A 14,826-nucleotide genomic window follows, 5' to 3' on the forward strand; every position below is an offset into this window, starting at 1 on the left:
AAGGAGGACAAGAAAAAAAGATATTAATTTGAAGTTCTGCATACTTTTCCAGACTTGTCACTTCCCAAGCCAATCACTCTTTCAGGCCCCTTATTCCCAAATCCCTGGGAAATCTGTAAGTCTACTTTGTTGCACCCAATAAACACATTAAGCATAATATCTTGAAAACCTATAATTTAGGGAATTTCTAGCTCTGATCAGATAATGAAGATCACATCAGCCTGAGGATCCCAAAACAGACCAGATCACCAGAAACCATTTTGAGATCACAGAACTGATATCATTCCTGGGTAAATTCCCATGCCAACCCATCGCCAAGTTTCCTTTAAAAGAGCTGGGAACCCCCAAACCCAAACATGTCTCTCACTCTCAAGATAGTCCATATTCTCCCTTGAAAGTGTATTCCTCCTTTACCCACAAAGATCTCTCTCTTCGGATTGCCCTCATTCTTCCTTCAATATGTATACACTTGCCTAAATAAACCTGTCTATGTGTCTATGCTTGACTGGCCTATGCTGAAATTCTTTTCTGTCACACCTACAGAGAACCCCACTGTCCTGAGTCAAGGTGCCCCTTCTCTGCAGGGACTCTTTGGACCCTTTTTTGGAGATGCTTCTTCTCTAGAACAATATTTTAACAATAGTTTTAGAACCCATATTACACCCTTGGTTTATTTAGATTTTCAATTTCTTTCAAAAACTTTTTGTAGTTCTTTCAATCTCTGGTTAAATTTATTCCTAGTTATTTGTTCTCATATGCTATTATAAACCACAATTCTTTAAAACTTCAGTTTTTGTCGCTAATCTATCAAAGCATAATTGTTTAAATATTTATTTTTTGCACCCAGCAACTTGATTAAATTTTTAATAACTGTTTCTTTCATTTTTCTTGATACATATCATCTAGGAAAAATTAGTTTTACTTATTTCTAGTCCATACCTGGTTCCTCTTCTTAGCAAATCCTAAAACTCATAATAATCTGAAGCTGTGCAATGTGTAGTTTTAGTTATAAATTCAATTTTTAGAAAACTGCGAATGAATTCAATCTCCTTTCTACCTCATGGTTTACTCTCAGCTACTTGGGCTGGACCACCACCGCTAGGGTTCCTTTCAGTGCGAAGCGTCTGAGGCTAGACCTTCCCCCGGCCCAGAGCAGGCTCAGGTCCCAGCTGCGAAAGCGCGCGCAACCGGAACCTCCAAGGTTCCGTCCCCTCACACGGACGCAGCCAATGAGCGGCAGCCTCTTGCGCGCGCCCCAGCGGCCAAGATGGCGGCGGCCGTTGGCGTGGAGTCTGGTTTATAGTGCCGTTGCTCGGTTCCTTCCGTTGCAAAATGTGAAAAGAAACGTCTGGTGGAGTGGGGGGAGGTCGTAGGAATGAGTCGGCGGAGGAAATATGGGGACAGCAGTGCCCCGAAGAACACGCCGCGTAAAACGGCGGCGACAGAGGACTGCAGCTCGGTGGTCGAGCCCGGGAGCAGGCGGCGAAAGTCGGCCCGCGGGTCGGTTCTCCGCGGGGCTTGGGAAGGCCCTCCCGGGCCGGTGTGGCAGCAAGAGCAGCGTCCAGCACCCGCTTCGTGCATTAACAGTAACCCCGAGGGTGAGACGTGGGCAGCGCTGCAGGCCCGCCTTCGGCCTTGCAGCTCCACGGCCCAGTCATTAATTAACCGCAAAATGGGGGGGTGGGGGTGGGGGTGGATTCCGACAGTGTCTTTTCTTTCTGTGAGCCTCTCCCTAGGCTACTCCAAAAATGACCCTCCACCGCGCCCCCGAATGTTTGGACCCCCAGTGTGAGCTCGGCTCTGCCATTTGGGACCGCCCCCACCACGGGAAGGGGCGCTGCGGTTTACCTGTTTGCAGGAGGACTGCTAGTTCCTAGGCTGCCTTCCGGTCAGCAATGGCGAAACTAGAATCAGTCGCCCGATCTAGTGCCTGCAGCGTGTTCCCGGGGGAATTGTTCCCTTTAAACTTTTTATTTTGACCCGACTTGCTTTAGAGAAGGGGTTGACCCGCAAGATTTTGAAGAAACCGGAAGTTGCTTGCTGGAACATCCCTTAGAGAAGGAAAGGAAGGGCCCCTTCCATGCTGTGTACCATGTTGAAAGACCTATTCATAACTATATTAAGAGCAAAACTTACATAAAAGCCTTTTCCGAGAGCGTGTTCTTAAAATACGGCGTTGGCTACTTTACATGGGCTTTAATGAACTCCCAATAAAGCAACTCGGGAATCAAGCCCAGATTATATTAAGTGATTGTAGACAAAACTTCCCCCAAAAAATGATCACGAATTTTTTCTTGGGGTGGGGGTGGGGGAATAATTAATGGAAGTTTGATAAAATTGGTGAAAGGTGGCTAAAAGACTTTTACTGAAGTTTCTGTTGGGATACATTTTGGAAGTGTATATGTGAATTACAAGTGGTTCTCCAGAGTCTTCCAGGCCCAGTTTTGTAATGAATGGAGAAACTAGGTTATACACTATTTTACATTCACAGAGGTACCAAAATACCTAAAAATTTTTGCTATTCGTAGTGATAAGTTTATGAAGTCTTAATGTGGATTTTTATGCCAAACATTTCAATTTTGGTTAAAGTAATATTGTTATGAGAAAATTTTATATTGAACTATAAAAAGTAAGCTATTATTTGACTGTGATATTATGAAATAAAACAATGCTTTAACATGCAACAATTGTTATTTAACAATATTTTGTATAGAAAGGCATGAAACACCACAGAGAGTGCTGAAAATGGATTTGTTTTCATGTACCTTCAGTTCTCCAAATGATCCAGATGGACAGAATGATATCTTTTGGGATCAGAATTCTCCAATGACAAAACAGTTAGGTAATTTGTTATTAACATTTTTATGTGGATAAATATTTGATAAATGATTAAAATTTATAAAGTTTCAGGTAGCATCAGGAACTTTTATACAGCAGTTTTTTTTTGAGAATTTATTTCATTTTTATATCTGATGTTGTCGGTGCATATTCATCTAAGCCATACTAATTAAAATCATTTTTTAAAATTAAGTTTTTTGGTTTAAAATTTATAAAATGTTTTTGTTTCTTTAGGTAAAGGAAGAAAAAAAAAGATTTACACCACAGGTAGTGATGAGATATCAGACATTGTTAATCGTATTGCTCCTCAGGTAAATATCAATAGTTTTATAATTTATCTTAAAGTATTGGAAAATTTGTGCACCTAGGTCTTGTTCAGTTCATTTATATGAAAAATGTCTTTTCCAAATACAGCAGCAAAGATAACTTCTATCTTTTCTATTTCTGAAAGGCATGTTTTGAAAAAAAGAACATAGTATAAAATTGGTAATGTAGACATCCCTTAGAATCCATGAGGTATTGGTTCTAGGATCCTCCCACAGATACCAAAATCTTTAGATAATAAAGTCCCTTATATAAAATGGTGTACTGTTAAAAATAACCTCTGTATATCTTCCCATTTACTTCCTTTTCCTTCTCTCTCCTTTCCTCCCCTTAGGTCTCACACCTGCTAGAAAAGTATGCTACAACTGAGTTGAAACCCTAGCCACTCCTATAATCCTTAAATCATCTGTAGGTTACTTATACCTAATACTGCAAATATAGTTGTTATACTGTATTGCTTAGGGAATGATGACAAGAAAAAAGTCTGTACTACTGCTTTGTATAGATGCAGATTTTTTTTCCAAACATTTTTAGTCTGCAGTTAGTCAAATCCCTGTTTATGTTTATTTTCTTAATTAATTTTTTAAATTTTAATTGGGTATATGTGACAGCAGAATGTGTTTTGATTCATTGTACACAACTGCAGCACAACATTTCCTTTCTCTGGTTCTATTTCTGAAAGGCATGTTTTGAAAAAAAGAACACAATGTTGCATCACACCATATGTGCAGTCCCACATGTACCTAGGGTAATGATGTCCATCTCATTCTACCATGTTTTCTACCCTCATGTACCCTCCTGTTTATGAATAATAATTTTGACCAGGGCTTGGTTTGTATTTTGTCTTTAATGTTTTGTTTAACAATATATGGCAACATTTTTCAAGGTACTAAAATGATAGAATAAGACAATATGAATTTTAACTTTTGTGATATTTTTGTTTTTTGCATTTGTTTACAACCTACAATAAAACTTTTCCCCACTGAAATTTATCTTCTTAATACTCCCTGGCTTACAAGATGACTAAGAAATACTTTAAAGGTGGAAAGAGAACTGGATTTACATTTAGTCCTCATTCAGCCTCTGATATGCTGTGTGACCCTAAGCAAGTCATTTAAGCTCTCCAGTCTCATTTTGCCATAAACAGAATCTTTGCTTGTCTTGCTCTCTTCATTGGATCATTATGAAAATTAGATAAAAATTATTTATAAATTAGGACACTATAAATGTAAGATGTTAATTGTGATCATTTAATTTTTTACTGTAAAAGAACCATCTTCAAGAGGCTTTTTTTGTTGTTGTTATTTCAATTCTTACACTGCTTGACTGAAATAGAAATATAAGTTTAAGTCATTTGACACAAATTTATCCAGCAACTAATATTCATCATATCAGTCCTATCACTATTACTAGGAAGCAAAGGCCCAAACCATTCTGAACTTTAACAATGTTTAAATCCAAAGATCATCCAGTTTTTTCTGTGTCTTCTCTGAAGTGATTGTATTTTTTTCCTAACTTCTCCTTGAATAGTTACTGTATGTTAACCACAGACAATAGATGGCACTGGCCCAAAATGTGGTTATCAAGAATCACCATCATCTAGGTGGAGAAGACAGGAAATAAATTTTTTCTTAGCAGCTATAAAATATCCAAAATTACAGCTAGCACAGTCAAAACAACTTTGTTGCTACTAGCTCCACATTCCACATTTGGCATGTCATAGAAATTCATTTTACATACAGTTCATTAAATAGCATTTGTGCCACAATACTACTTACTCTATAAGTTAACAATAGATCTTCACTAATTGTGAGTTTCACATGAAAGAAGCATAATAAAATGTGTTTGGGCTGGCCAGCCTAAATAATTATAAAAATATAGTTGAGTAAATTATTGAATCCTTTACCTAAAAGGACTGGAAATAATAGCTCACATAAAGAAATGGCAATAGTACACAAGTGGTAACTTGTTTAAAAAAAAAAAAACTACAGTGAAATTAGTTGCTTATAAATATTACCCTCTTCGACTGAGCACTTTAAAGTGTATAAATCTTTGATAACATCATGGTCTCTTAAAAAACTTGTCATGTTCTCAGAATGACACATCTTTATGTTGTTTATTTTTAGGTGAGTTATTCTCAAATCATTGTTTAATTTCCCACTAATGTTTTTAGAGACAGCTTTTTTTAAAATTTGCATTTCATTTTAATTAGTCATTTTGCTTCCTGCAGCATTAACTTTTTATACAGTGCTATTACTGGGTGGTGTATATCTTCTCTATCATTTATACAGCTTTACACAGTATATTCTTTAGGATGAACTGCAGTAATATTTAGCTATCTTATTGGGCACCTAAATTGTAGTTGTTAATCAATAAGTATATAATTATTAATAATAAGTTTAAAAGGTAATACTTACAAATAGTATACAATCATAAAAAGGACTTCTGACACATACATAAGGTGGAGTGGCACATAAACTTTTCATAACTTAATTTTTGAGAAGTAAATTAATTTAAAATTACTTGGAAAATGAACAGAGTTCATAATTAAGTCATTAAGAATATTATTTCCTTAAATTCAAGATTGTGGAAACAAAATGGGAAATCTGAGTCCAAAAGTGACACTGATTTTCTTGAGTATTTTGCAAAGCTAAAGTCAGTTAGGTTCAATAATCTATTAAGAAAAATAGCTTATTGATTCATTGACTATGTTGAAGTACCAAGTCATAGGGTTGCTTTCAATTTACTTATAGAAAAAATGGCATTTTCTTGTGTTTAGCACTATGCTGGATTGATACTAAGTTATCATAGGAGGATTCATTGTCTGTGAGTACCCTATAATCTAGCCATAGACTTTTATTTTTTTAACTTTATGTGATGATTACTTGTGTTCATTCTAGTTACCCTAATAAATATAGTAAAACCTGATTTATGAATTTGATTTATTGATTTAGTTTGCAATTAATACATAAAGCTCATTCTCTTTTTGTTTGATCAAGTGAATAAAAAATATAGCAAATTATACATACTTAAAATGACTTTTTCCTAGATTTTATCCTGGTTAGTTTGTTCTTATCCCTACCTCATTCTTAGCATTAGTTCTGACTCTGCTCTTATCTCTTAATTCTGACATTAATTCTAAGTGTTCTCAATTTTGGTCAACAGAAATTGCCCAACTTTAGATAAAGTATAATGGGGATAAGGAAAATTTGGACGATCAGATACCATAGAAAGAAATCACCTATGTATCTCTTCATTTTTAATTATGATAACAGTACCACAGATTGCTGCTTCCTAATAACAAAGACATTTTTTAAGAAGTATCTTGAGTTTTTTTTTTTTTGATAAAAATACGCTTTTACATTCATATATTAGATATAAATTTGAAAAATAATTTCTTAAAAATAATTTTTTAACTTATTATTTATTTTTATTTATAACAGCGGAATGCATTACAATTCTTATTACATATAGAGCTCAATTTTTCATATCTCTGGTTATATACATAGTATCCTCACACCAATTCGTGTCTTCATTCATGTACTTTGGATAATAATGATCATCACATTCAACCATCATTAATTACCCCATGCCCCCTTCCTTCCCCTCTCATCCCTATTCCCTATCTAGAGTTCATCTATTCCTCCCATGTTCCCTCTCCCTATCCCACTATGAATCAGTTTCCTTATATCAAAGAAAACATTTGGCATTTGGTTTTTTGGGATTGGCTAACTTCACTTAGCATTATCTTCTGTATCTCCATCCATTTACCTGCAGATGCCATGATTTTATTCTCTTTTATTGCTGAGTAATATTCCATTGTGTATATATACCACATTTTTTTAATCCAGTCATCTATTGAAAGGCATCTAGGTTGGTTCCACAATTTAGCTATTGTGAATTGTGCTGCTATAAACATTGATGTGGCTGTGTTCCTATAGTATGCTGTTTTTAAGTCCTTTAGGTATAGACCGAGGAAAGGGATAGCTGGGTCAAATGGTGGTTTCATTCCCAATTTTCCAAGAAATCTCCATATTGCTTTCCATATTGACTGCGCCAATTTGCAGTCCCACCAGCAGTGTATGAGTGTACCTTTTTCCCCATATCTTCATCAACACTATTGTTGTTTGTATGCATAATGGCTGCCATTCTGACTGGCGTGAGATGAAATCTTAGATCTTAGAGTGGTTTTGATTTGCATTTCTCTAATTGCTAGTGATGATGAACATTTTATAATGTGTTTGTTGATTGATTATACATCATCTTCTGAGAAGTGTCTCTTCAGGTCCTTGGCCCATTTATTGGTTGGGTTATTTGAATTCTTAATTGTGAAAATTTTTTACTCTCTAAAACATAAATGGATCACTTCTTGTAATTTGTTGTTGCCATTCTCCAACTTCTGATTGTGTTTGGGTTTGTTTATAACTCACTTCACCAGAATTTATTGCTTTAGGAAAATAATTTAAAGTAGTTAGTTTTGATTTTTCTTTTCTTCTTCTCCCTCACTTTTGCACATGAACACTCTTTCTTTTTCCTTGTGTGTGTATGTATGCTTAGTGTGTAAGTACACCTTCACGCCTGTTTTCCTCCCTCTGTCAAAGGATGAGAAGAAGCCAACAACAAACTCCATGCTGGGCATGTGGATTGGTGCAGCTGCTATTCCTTGTACTCCCAGTGTAGCGCAAGAAAAATCAAGAGTAAAAGTTAGCCGTACAAAGTGAGTTCATACTTTTCAGCTTTTCTAAGACTCACTGAAGAAATATTTTTAATAATGTTTTTGTGAAAATATCAAATAACAAAATTTCTTTAGTTTTGACATGTAAAATTTTAGAGTTAGAATAATTGTGTTAAATTTTGGCATTTTAACTAAATAACAATTATCTTAAATAACAATTGATTCTAATGACATAGAATATTGCTTAATTATAATTTTTTAATGTTTAATAGGTTAAAAACACAATATCGAGAAAAAGAACTTATGAAATTGGCTGAACAATTTGATAAAAATATGGAAGAGCTAGATGTGGCTCAAGAGCAAAACAAGAGGAATCATGATTTTATCCAGGAGATTTCAAAAGCAGAGACTTCACATAGTTGTAATGATTATGTACAGATGCATCCCTTACGTGATGTAGTTCCAATTATAGATAATACCATAATAAAGAAGCCAATGAAAGGAAACACCAGAATATCTGTGGCAGATGATCAAAGCAGTAGTCAGAAGCCATTTGACCAAAATGCTGAAGCAGCCTTTAATGCCCTTTTTGATGATTCTACCCAGAAATGTAGTGGGCAGTTAAGCCAAGATCTGGCAGATGCTTTTTTGAACACTAGAAAAAATGCTTTGAAAGAGGAGAAAATCATTATTAATGGTACTCTGGTCACTGAAAAACTGCCAGGTAAAACCCAAGATTCACTTTATCCACAGGTAGATCCTTCCATAATGACAAAATCATGTGTGACTCCCTATAGTAAAGAGCCAGAAGCTTCTAGTAAGCCCATTGGTACATTAACCACCAGTGATTTGGAGGATGATTGGGAAAAATTACTAAGTAATGAACCCTTTGTTATGCAAAATGTTGAAGCTGAACTTTTTCCTTCTAAAACTGCCCAGGTTACTGATCATAAGGGAATTTATACCTTTACTAGTGAATATGGTGGAAGTACATCAAGAACAAATGAAAGTCTAGATGCCAAGTTAGGAGATTCAGAAGTATTACAAGATTTACCTTCAAAAACACATAACAGAGAACTAATAGATGCTGGAAAATACAGATTTTCATCAAATCCAAATGATAAATCAAGCAAATTATCATCCACTAGAAATAAAATGAAATCTTCAAGTAAAATTGTTAGTCAAGACAAAACTCAAAATTGTGCAGTTACATCTAATCTGTCAAAAGTAAACGAAGATATCTGTATCAATTTTACTTCTAATGTAAATACTTCTGAAAAGAAGTCTGCTTTGAACACAAAACATTCCAGTGAACAAAAAAATAAGCCCATTTTTGATCAGTCTTTCAAAGCACCTGTTAATATTGATCCCTTTGGCTCTTCAACTTTGGACTGTGAAACAGTTGTTAATAAACCAGATCAGACTAATGCATCAAAGTTAGGTTCTTTCTTTGATGATTGGAATGATCCATCACTTGCCAATGAAATTTTTGAAACATGTCATCAATTAGAGACTTCTTGGGAAGCAGATAATGTAGATGATGATTTGTTGTATCAAGCATGTGATGATATTGAAAGACTAACTCAGCAACAGGACATTTTAAAGGACAATAAAACATCAGAAAGTATACTTGGGATCAATGATAGTTCCAAACATGGAGCGAAAAATATATCTACTACATCTAAACAAGGAAGTCAGTTGACGCAATCAAATCATTTGAATCTGGGCAGCATTACAGTGCAGACATCTTCCTTGACAGTTGGCACACAAATAAATAAATCAGTGAAGATGGAGAAAAGGGAAATGAGTGGAAATTCTTCAGAATTTTGGGGTACTACAACAAACTTGACTATGTACTCTAAGAACTCAAATTGTCAGATGAATAATCTGCATATGTATAGGAATAACAGTGATGTTCTAATGCAAGTGCCCAGTTCTAAATCAGTTTTTGCAGGAAGTTCAAGTCTGAATGTGAATTCAAATTATGTGAGCCCAGTAATTGCTAGTAATAAGAAGAAACTGATTACCCAGCAACTTTCCCTTAGGCCCCTAACAGATGAATCACAAAGTGAGTTTAACAAAGCAGTTAGATTTTCAAAGTATACTTTTGCAAAGACAAAAAATCCTCAGATTCTTTGTCAGCTTAATCAAAATTGTATAGAAACAAGTATGTCTACTACCAAAATTACACAAGATTTGGAGAAAAAGAAAACTGTGAATTCAATACCTGGGGAAGCTGATCAGCATATGTCTTTGGTGAAAATTTCTGAATCTTTGAAACAATCTTCAAAAGGTATGTATGAAATAGTTTGCTTTTAAAAGTAGTAAAACTAGTTATTTGTTGTTTTGACAGAGGTATATGAGGTAAAACTATGGTTTTTAACTAGAATTCTTTAAGTAATTCTTTATGCTAAATATATGAAGTATAGGTGGTTTATTTTTCAGAAGATTGCATTTTGTTCTTTCCATTACTTATAATGACCAACATATACCAGGTACTCTGTTGAACAATTTATGAATTATTTCTTATGAATTATTTCTTAAAGTATATATATTAAAATGTTAGGTTTAACATTGTATGTATTTAATAAGCTATTTATTAAGTATTTCATTGTTTTAAAACTTAATCTTACTCCTACTTTTAGTAGAACAGTGAACAATAGTTGGCATTTTGGAACTTTCTAATTAAACACCTTTACTAGTATAATATCTGATGTAAACCTCAGTGCTATTTGTAATGGTTAAAATGGTGATTTACTTATTTGATGCTATCTGTCATTTTCAATTCTTCAGTTCCTCTTTTCCTCACCTCTTCCATCTGTCATTAAATTCCTTTGATCATGCTTTAAAAATCGTATCTACAGATGGCCCATCTTTCTCAATCTCTATCACTACCACTTTTATCCAAGAATACATTTCTTGTTAGATTACTGTAGTTATTTTTATGTTTTCCCCTTCAGTTTTAGTCTCCAAATAGCAGAATAGTCTTTTTAAAACCAGATAGGCACACATGACATTTCTGTGTGTAAAACAATTGTCAATGGCTGCCCATCGTATTTCAAATAAAATCTAAACTTTACGCTGAGATCTAAAAAGTCCTGAATTATGTCTCCTTAACCTGTCTATTTACTAAGGTTCAGCTATACCAACTCTTCAGTTTTTCAAACAGAATAGGTTCTTTCCTAGATCAAGAAGTTAGATCATGGGCTGGGGATCTGGCTCAAGCGGTAGCGCGCTTGCCTGGCATGCGTGCGGCCCGGGTTCGATCCTCAACACCACATACGAACAAAGATGTTGTATCCGCCGAGAACTAAAAAAATAAATAAATATTAAAATTCTCTCTCTCTCTCCCTCTCTGTCTCTCGCTCACTCTCTCCCTAAAAAAAAAAAAAAGAAGTTAGATCATGCTATTCCTTTGACTATAACAATGCCTTTCCAAATTTGACCCCACCACCCCACCCTTTTATTGTTTCAACATATATGTTGCAGAGCACTTCCTTGAAGAGTCTATAAGTGAGTCTTTTCTTTGTTTTCTACCATTTCTTAATTCTTTCATTCTTTTTATCACCAGTTGCAATTAAATATTTAGTTTCTGTAATACTTAGGCTTGCCACAGCATCTGTCACTTAGAAGATGCCTGATCAATATCTGGATGAACATCATGCAATATAATGTTAAAAGCCTGTTATTCACTGATACTATTATATTTTCTATGAGGGAATATGTCCAGCATTAACTATTTGTGGTTCTTAATGCCAGTGCTCTTTCCTAGCCTGATGTTTTTGTATAATGTTTTTTTCATCAAAACAGCATCCTCCATACCATACATGAAATCTACCTGCCTTGTTTCCATTTATCCTTTAATATGCAATGTGTTTCTATCTACCCAGAATTATTTACTTTATCTGGGATGCTAACTATTTTTATAGCATTATTACGCTGACTTATAATTACAGATTTTTTTAATCACGCTTCCTCACTTGAAGCTAACTCATACTTTTATGCTGATTGGTGCTTATGAATGAGCTTTTTGTTTCTTTTGACATTAGATCATTTTTGTCATTTAGATTCTGAGTAATGCTTTTGTTGACATTACTGCTACAATATTTCTATTTAAGTCTTTTGTATTAGCTTATACCAATAATCTGCTAGTTGTTTAAAAAGGAAGAAAGAAAGAAGTATAGAATAACTTGAAATAACAAGTCTTTTCAACTTCTCGTTTTCCAAATTATTTTATCACAGGAAACCACTGTTCATATATATTCAATATACATCATGAAGCATTTTCTGTGGATTTAAAGAAGGTGTTTGTGTACACACGTGCATGCACATTTAAATAGATGGAATTATATGCCCACTATTTGGCAACTTGCTTTTGCCTTTATTTAACAAATTATAGCCATCTTTTCCTGTTAGTACGTAAAGATTTGCTTACATGAATACATGATTTTTATGGATATACCATAATAACTGTTTTTATATAGATGTAATTTAGGTTGGTTGTAGTTTATTGTAATTACAATACTATAGTGAATATTTTACTTAAATTTCTGGTTGCTTATTTGATTATATCTAATAATTTTTTTAAAACCTGATATAAGAGAATTTGAATTTCGATGGATGACCAAATTTTCCTCCAAAATAATTACCTCAACATTATTTATCAACACTGACAGTGAATATTTCTCCATATTATAGCCCAAAATACCAGTAGGTACAACCATGCTTCAGAAATGTAAATTTATTTATATATAGTTATAATTCTATTAATGAGTATTTGAATTTTTCAAAACACCTATCTACTGTCCTATCTACTATCCTATTTTTTTATGGATGGATAATTTGCCACTTACCTTACCCATTTTTCTTGTAAGCTTATCCATTGTCCTTAATCTCCTGATTAGTATTAGCCTTGTCAGTGTTTTCTGTTTCTACTTACTTGTACTTTGGTGTGTAGCAAGCTGTTCTCCAGGAAATTTCTTTGAAGCAAAATCCACTTAATTCATGGATTTGAGGCAAAGTTGATAACTGACTCTGGGCTGTATTTGGACAAGCCATAGTTTTTTATATAGCAAGCACACTAAAAATGGTTTTTACCTTTTAAATGGTTGAAGGGGAAAAAAATCAAAGGAAAACTAATATTTCATTATACTTGAAAATTGAATTCATATTTCTTTGGCCATAAACAAAGTTATTTGAACACAGCACATCATTTGTTTCCACACCATCCATGAGTATTTTCATGGTACAATGCAGGATTTTATGCAATTGTAATAGAGTATATGCTTCTCAAAAATTAACATGTTGATTTCCTAACCCTATGGTGAAACAAAATTTGCTGACCCTTTATTTTAAAATCAAACTTAAAAGAGTACTTAATACTCTTTAGTACTAAGTACTTAGTACTATGCAATAGTTGGACTTTGCAAGTAGATTTTTATTGTATGTTGAGTTAAAGGAACAGCTGATAGGAAAAATGAATGGCTCTCCCTAAATCAGATTTGCATGGTATGACTTGATATCATTTGAAATTGTTTTCCGTAATATCAGCCCAGTCATAAAATCAATTTCAGGAAGTTATATTCTTCTAGGGTGATGTGTATTATTGTTTTCTTTCTATCTTTATTCTCAATTGAATGTAAACTGTATATAAATTCTGAACTTTGGTTTCTTGACTGTGAGACTAAATTATTAGCTAATTAGTCAACCTAATCATAAAGTATTTTTTAGTATTTTTCTGGGAAGAAAAAATAGCTTCAGTCCATTAGGTAGCTAGCTTGGGAAATATCTACTGTCCTATCTACATTTTTTTATGGATGGATAATCTGCCACTTACCTTACCAAAAGACATCAGAATCATCTTGGGATATATATATTTCTTACCCTAAATATCCTCCTCTTCTTTTCATTATACCAGGAAAGGAAGGTATATTTTGTGAAATGCCTCCCTTAACATGAGAAATATCTTATAATAGACATAAATATAGCTTATCTTATAATAAAATACATTCTTTGAGGTACTGATGTCTAATTTAATTCATTATGTTTTTGCTGCTTTTCTACTTAAGTTCATATAATGTTTTTAGAATCCCTGTTTAAGATCTATATATTTATAGGTTATATGAATTAGATATCATTAATCCATAAGAATTGTTTGTTGGTGATCAACAAAACAGTTTTCAATCAAATTGAATTTTGTCACACAGAAGAAAAATGCCTCAAATAGGGACAAAGTCATCAGTGCTTGATTTTCTTTTGACCTAGAACATTTGTATCTATATGTATATACTTGGAATTTTACATTTAGTAGTTTAGTATGATTTAATAGCTAACGCAGCATAGTAAATGAGGATGATGACTTTATAAGTTACAAAATTAATACATATTTTGTTTAATTTTTAGAGGAAGAAGAAAAAAATAGGAAATATTCCCCTGAAGAAATTCAGAGAAAAAGACAAGAAGCACTGGTTCGAAGAATGGCCAAAGCACAGGCATCATCTGTAAATTCAGCTCCCACTTAATTTCTTTAATGAAATACCGGTTGGAAGACTTATAGGTCATTGATAACTATCTATGATAGGAAATTTTTTTTCTTGATTTCTCTGTGAGAAATTTTTACTTATAAAGCATGGACTTCTACTTTATTATTTAATAAATCATTGTTTGCAATGGTAAATTAATCCTTTCCTTGAGAATTTATATGAAAGTTTTGAAAAGTTAGCAATTATGTACTAAGATTATACAAAGGAAACTAGTTATAGTTTTAAATATTGTGATTTCAGAAGATCATCAAAAATATGTAATTATAAAAATGTGTCTTCTAATACAAAGCTTCAAATTTTTTATGTTAAATAGTCTATTTTGGTAATTTTCAGTAACTATTGCTTAAGGTTTTTGTACATTTCTACTTTTTAATTAATACTTCCATATTCCTAGGAATATGCTTGGATTGGAAATAAAAAACTTTGGTTTATTTGTAGGGAAATTAT

The 14,826-nt window shown here is 33.5% G+C and overlaps 1 protein-coding gene and 1 long non-coding RNA gene across 3 annotated transcripts in view; one reads left to right on the forward strand and one right to left on the reverse strand.

The window, feature by feature from the left end:
* LOC143379878 (uncharacterized) overlaps positions 1-1,970 on the reverse strand; it is a 138,909-nt gene extending 136,939 nt beyond the window's left edge. Inside the window, exon 1 of one of the 2 annotated variants that reach the window (XR_013088577.2) lies at positions 1,849-1,970. This is a non-coding gene — a long non-coding RNA (uncharacterized LOC143379878). The remainder of the gene's footprint in view (positions 1-1,848) is intronic. The other variant, XR_013088576.2, reaches the window with a different exon arrangement.
* Positions 1,263-14,595, forward strand: Etaa1 (ETAA1 activator of ATR kinase). Its single transcript, XM_076832574.2, has 6 exons — positions 1,263-1,598; positions 2,714-2,842; positions 3,073-3,149; positions 7,764-7,879; positions 8,110-10,130; positions 14,240-14,595. The coding sequence occupies exons 1-6, from the start codon at positions 1,376-1,378 to the stop codon at positions 14,356-14,358; spliced, it is 2,685 nt and encodes an 894-aa protein (XP_076688689.2). The 5' UTR covers positions 1,263-1,375; the 3' UTR covers positions 14,359-14,595.
* The last annotated feature ends 231 nt before the right edge of the window (positions 14,596-14,826 follow it).

Source organism: Callospermophilus lateralis, chromosome 14 (assembly GCF_048772815.1).
Source record: "Callospermophilus lateralis isolate mCalLat2 chromosome 14, mCalLat2.hap1, whole genome shotgun sequence".
Classification (NCBI taxonomy): domain Eukaryota; kingdom Metazoa; phylum Chordata; class Mammalia; order Rodentia; family Sciuridae; genus Callospermophilus; species Callospermophilus lateralis.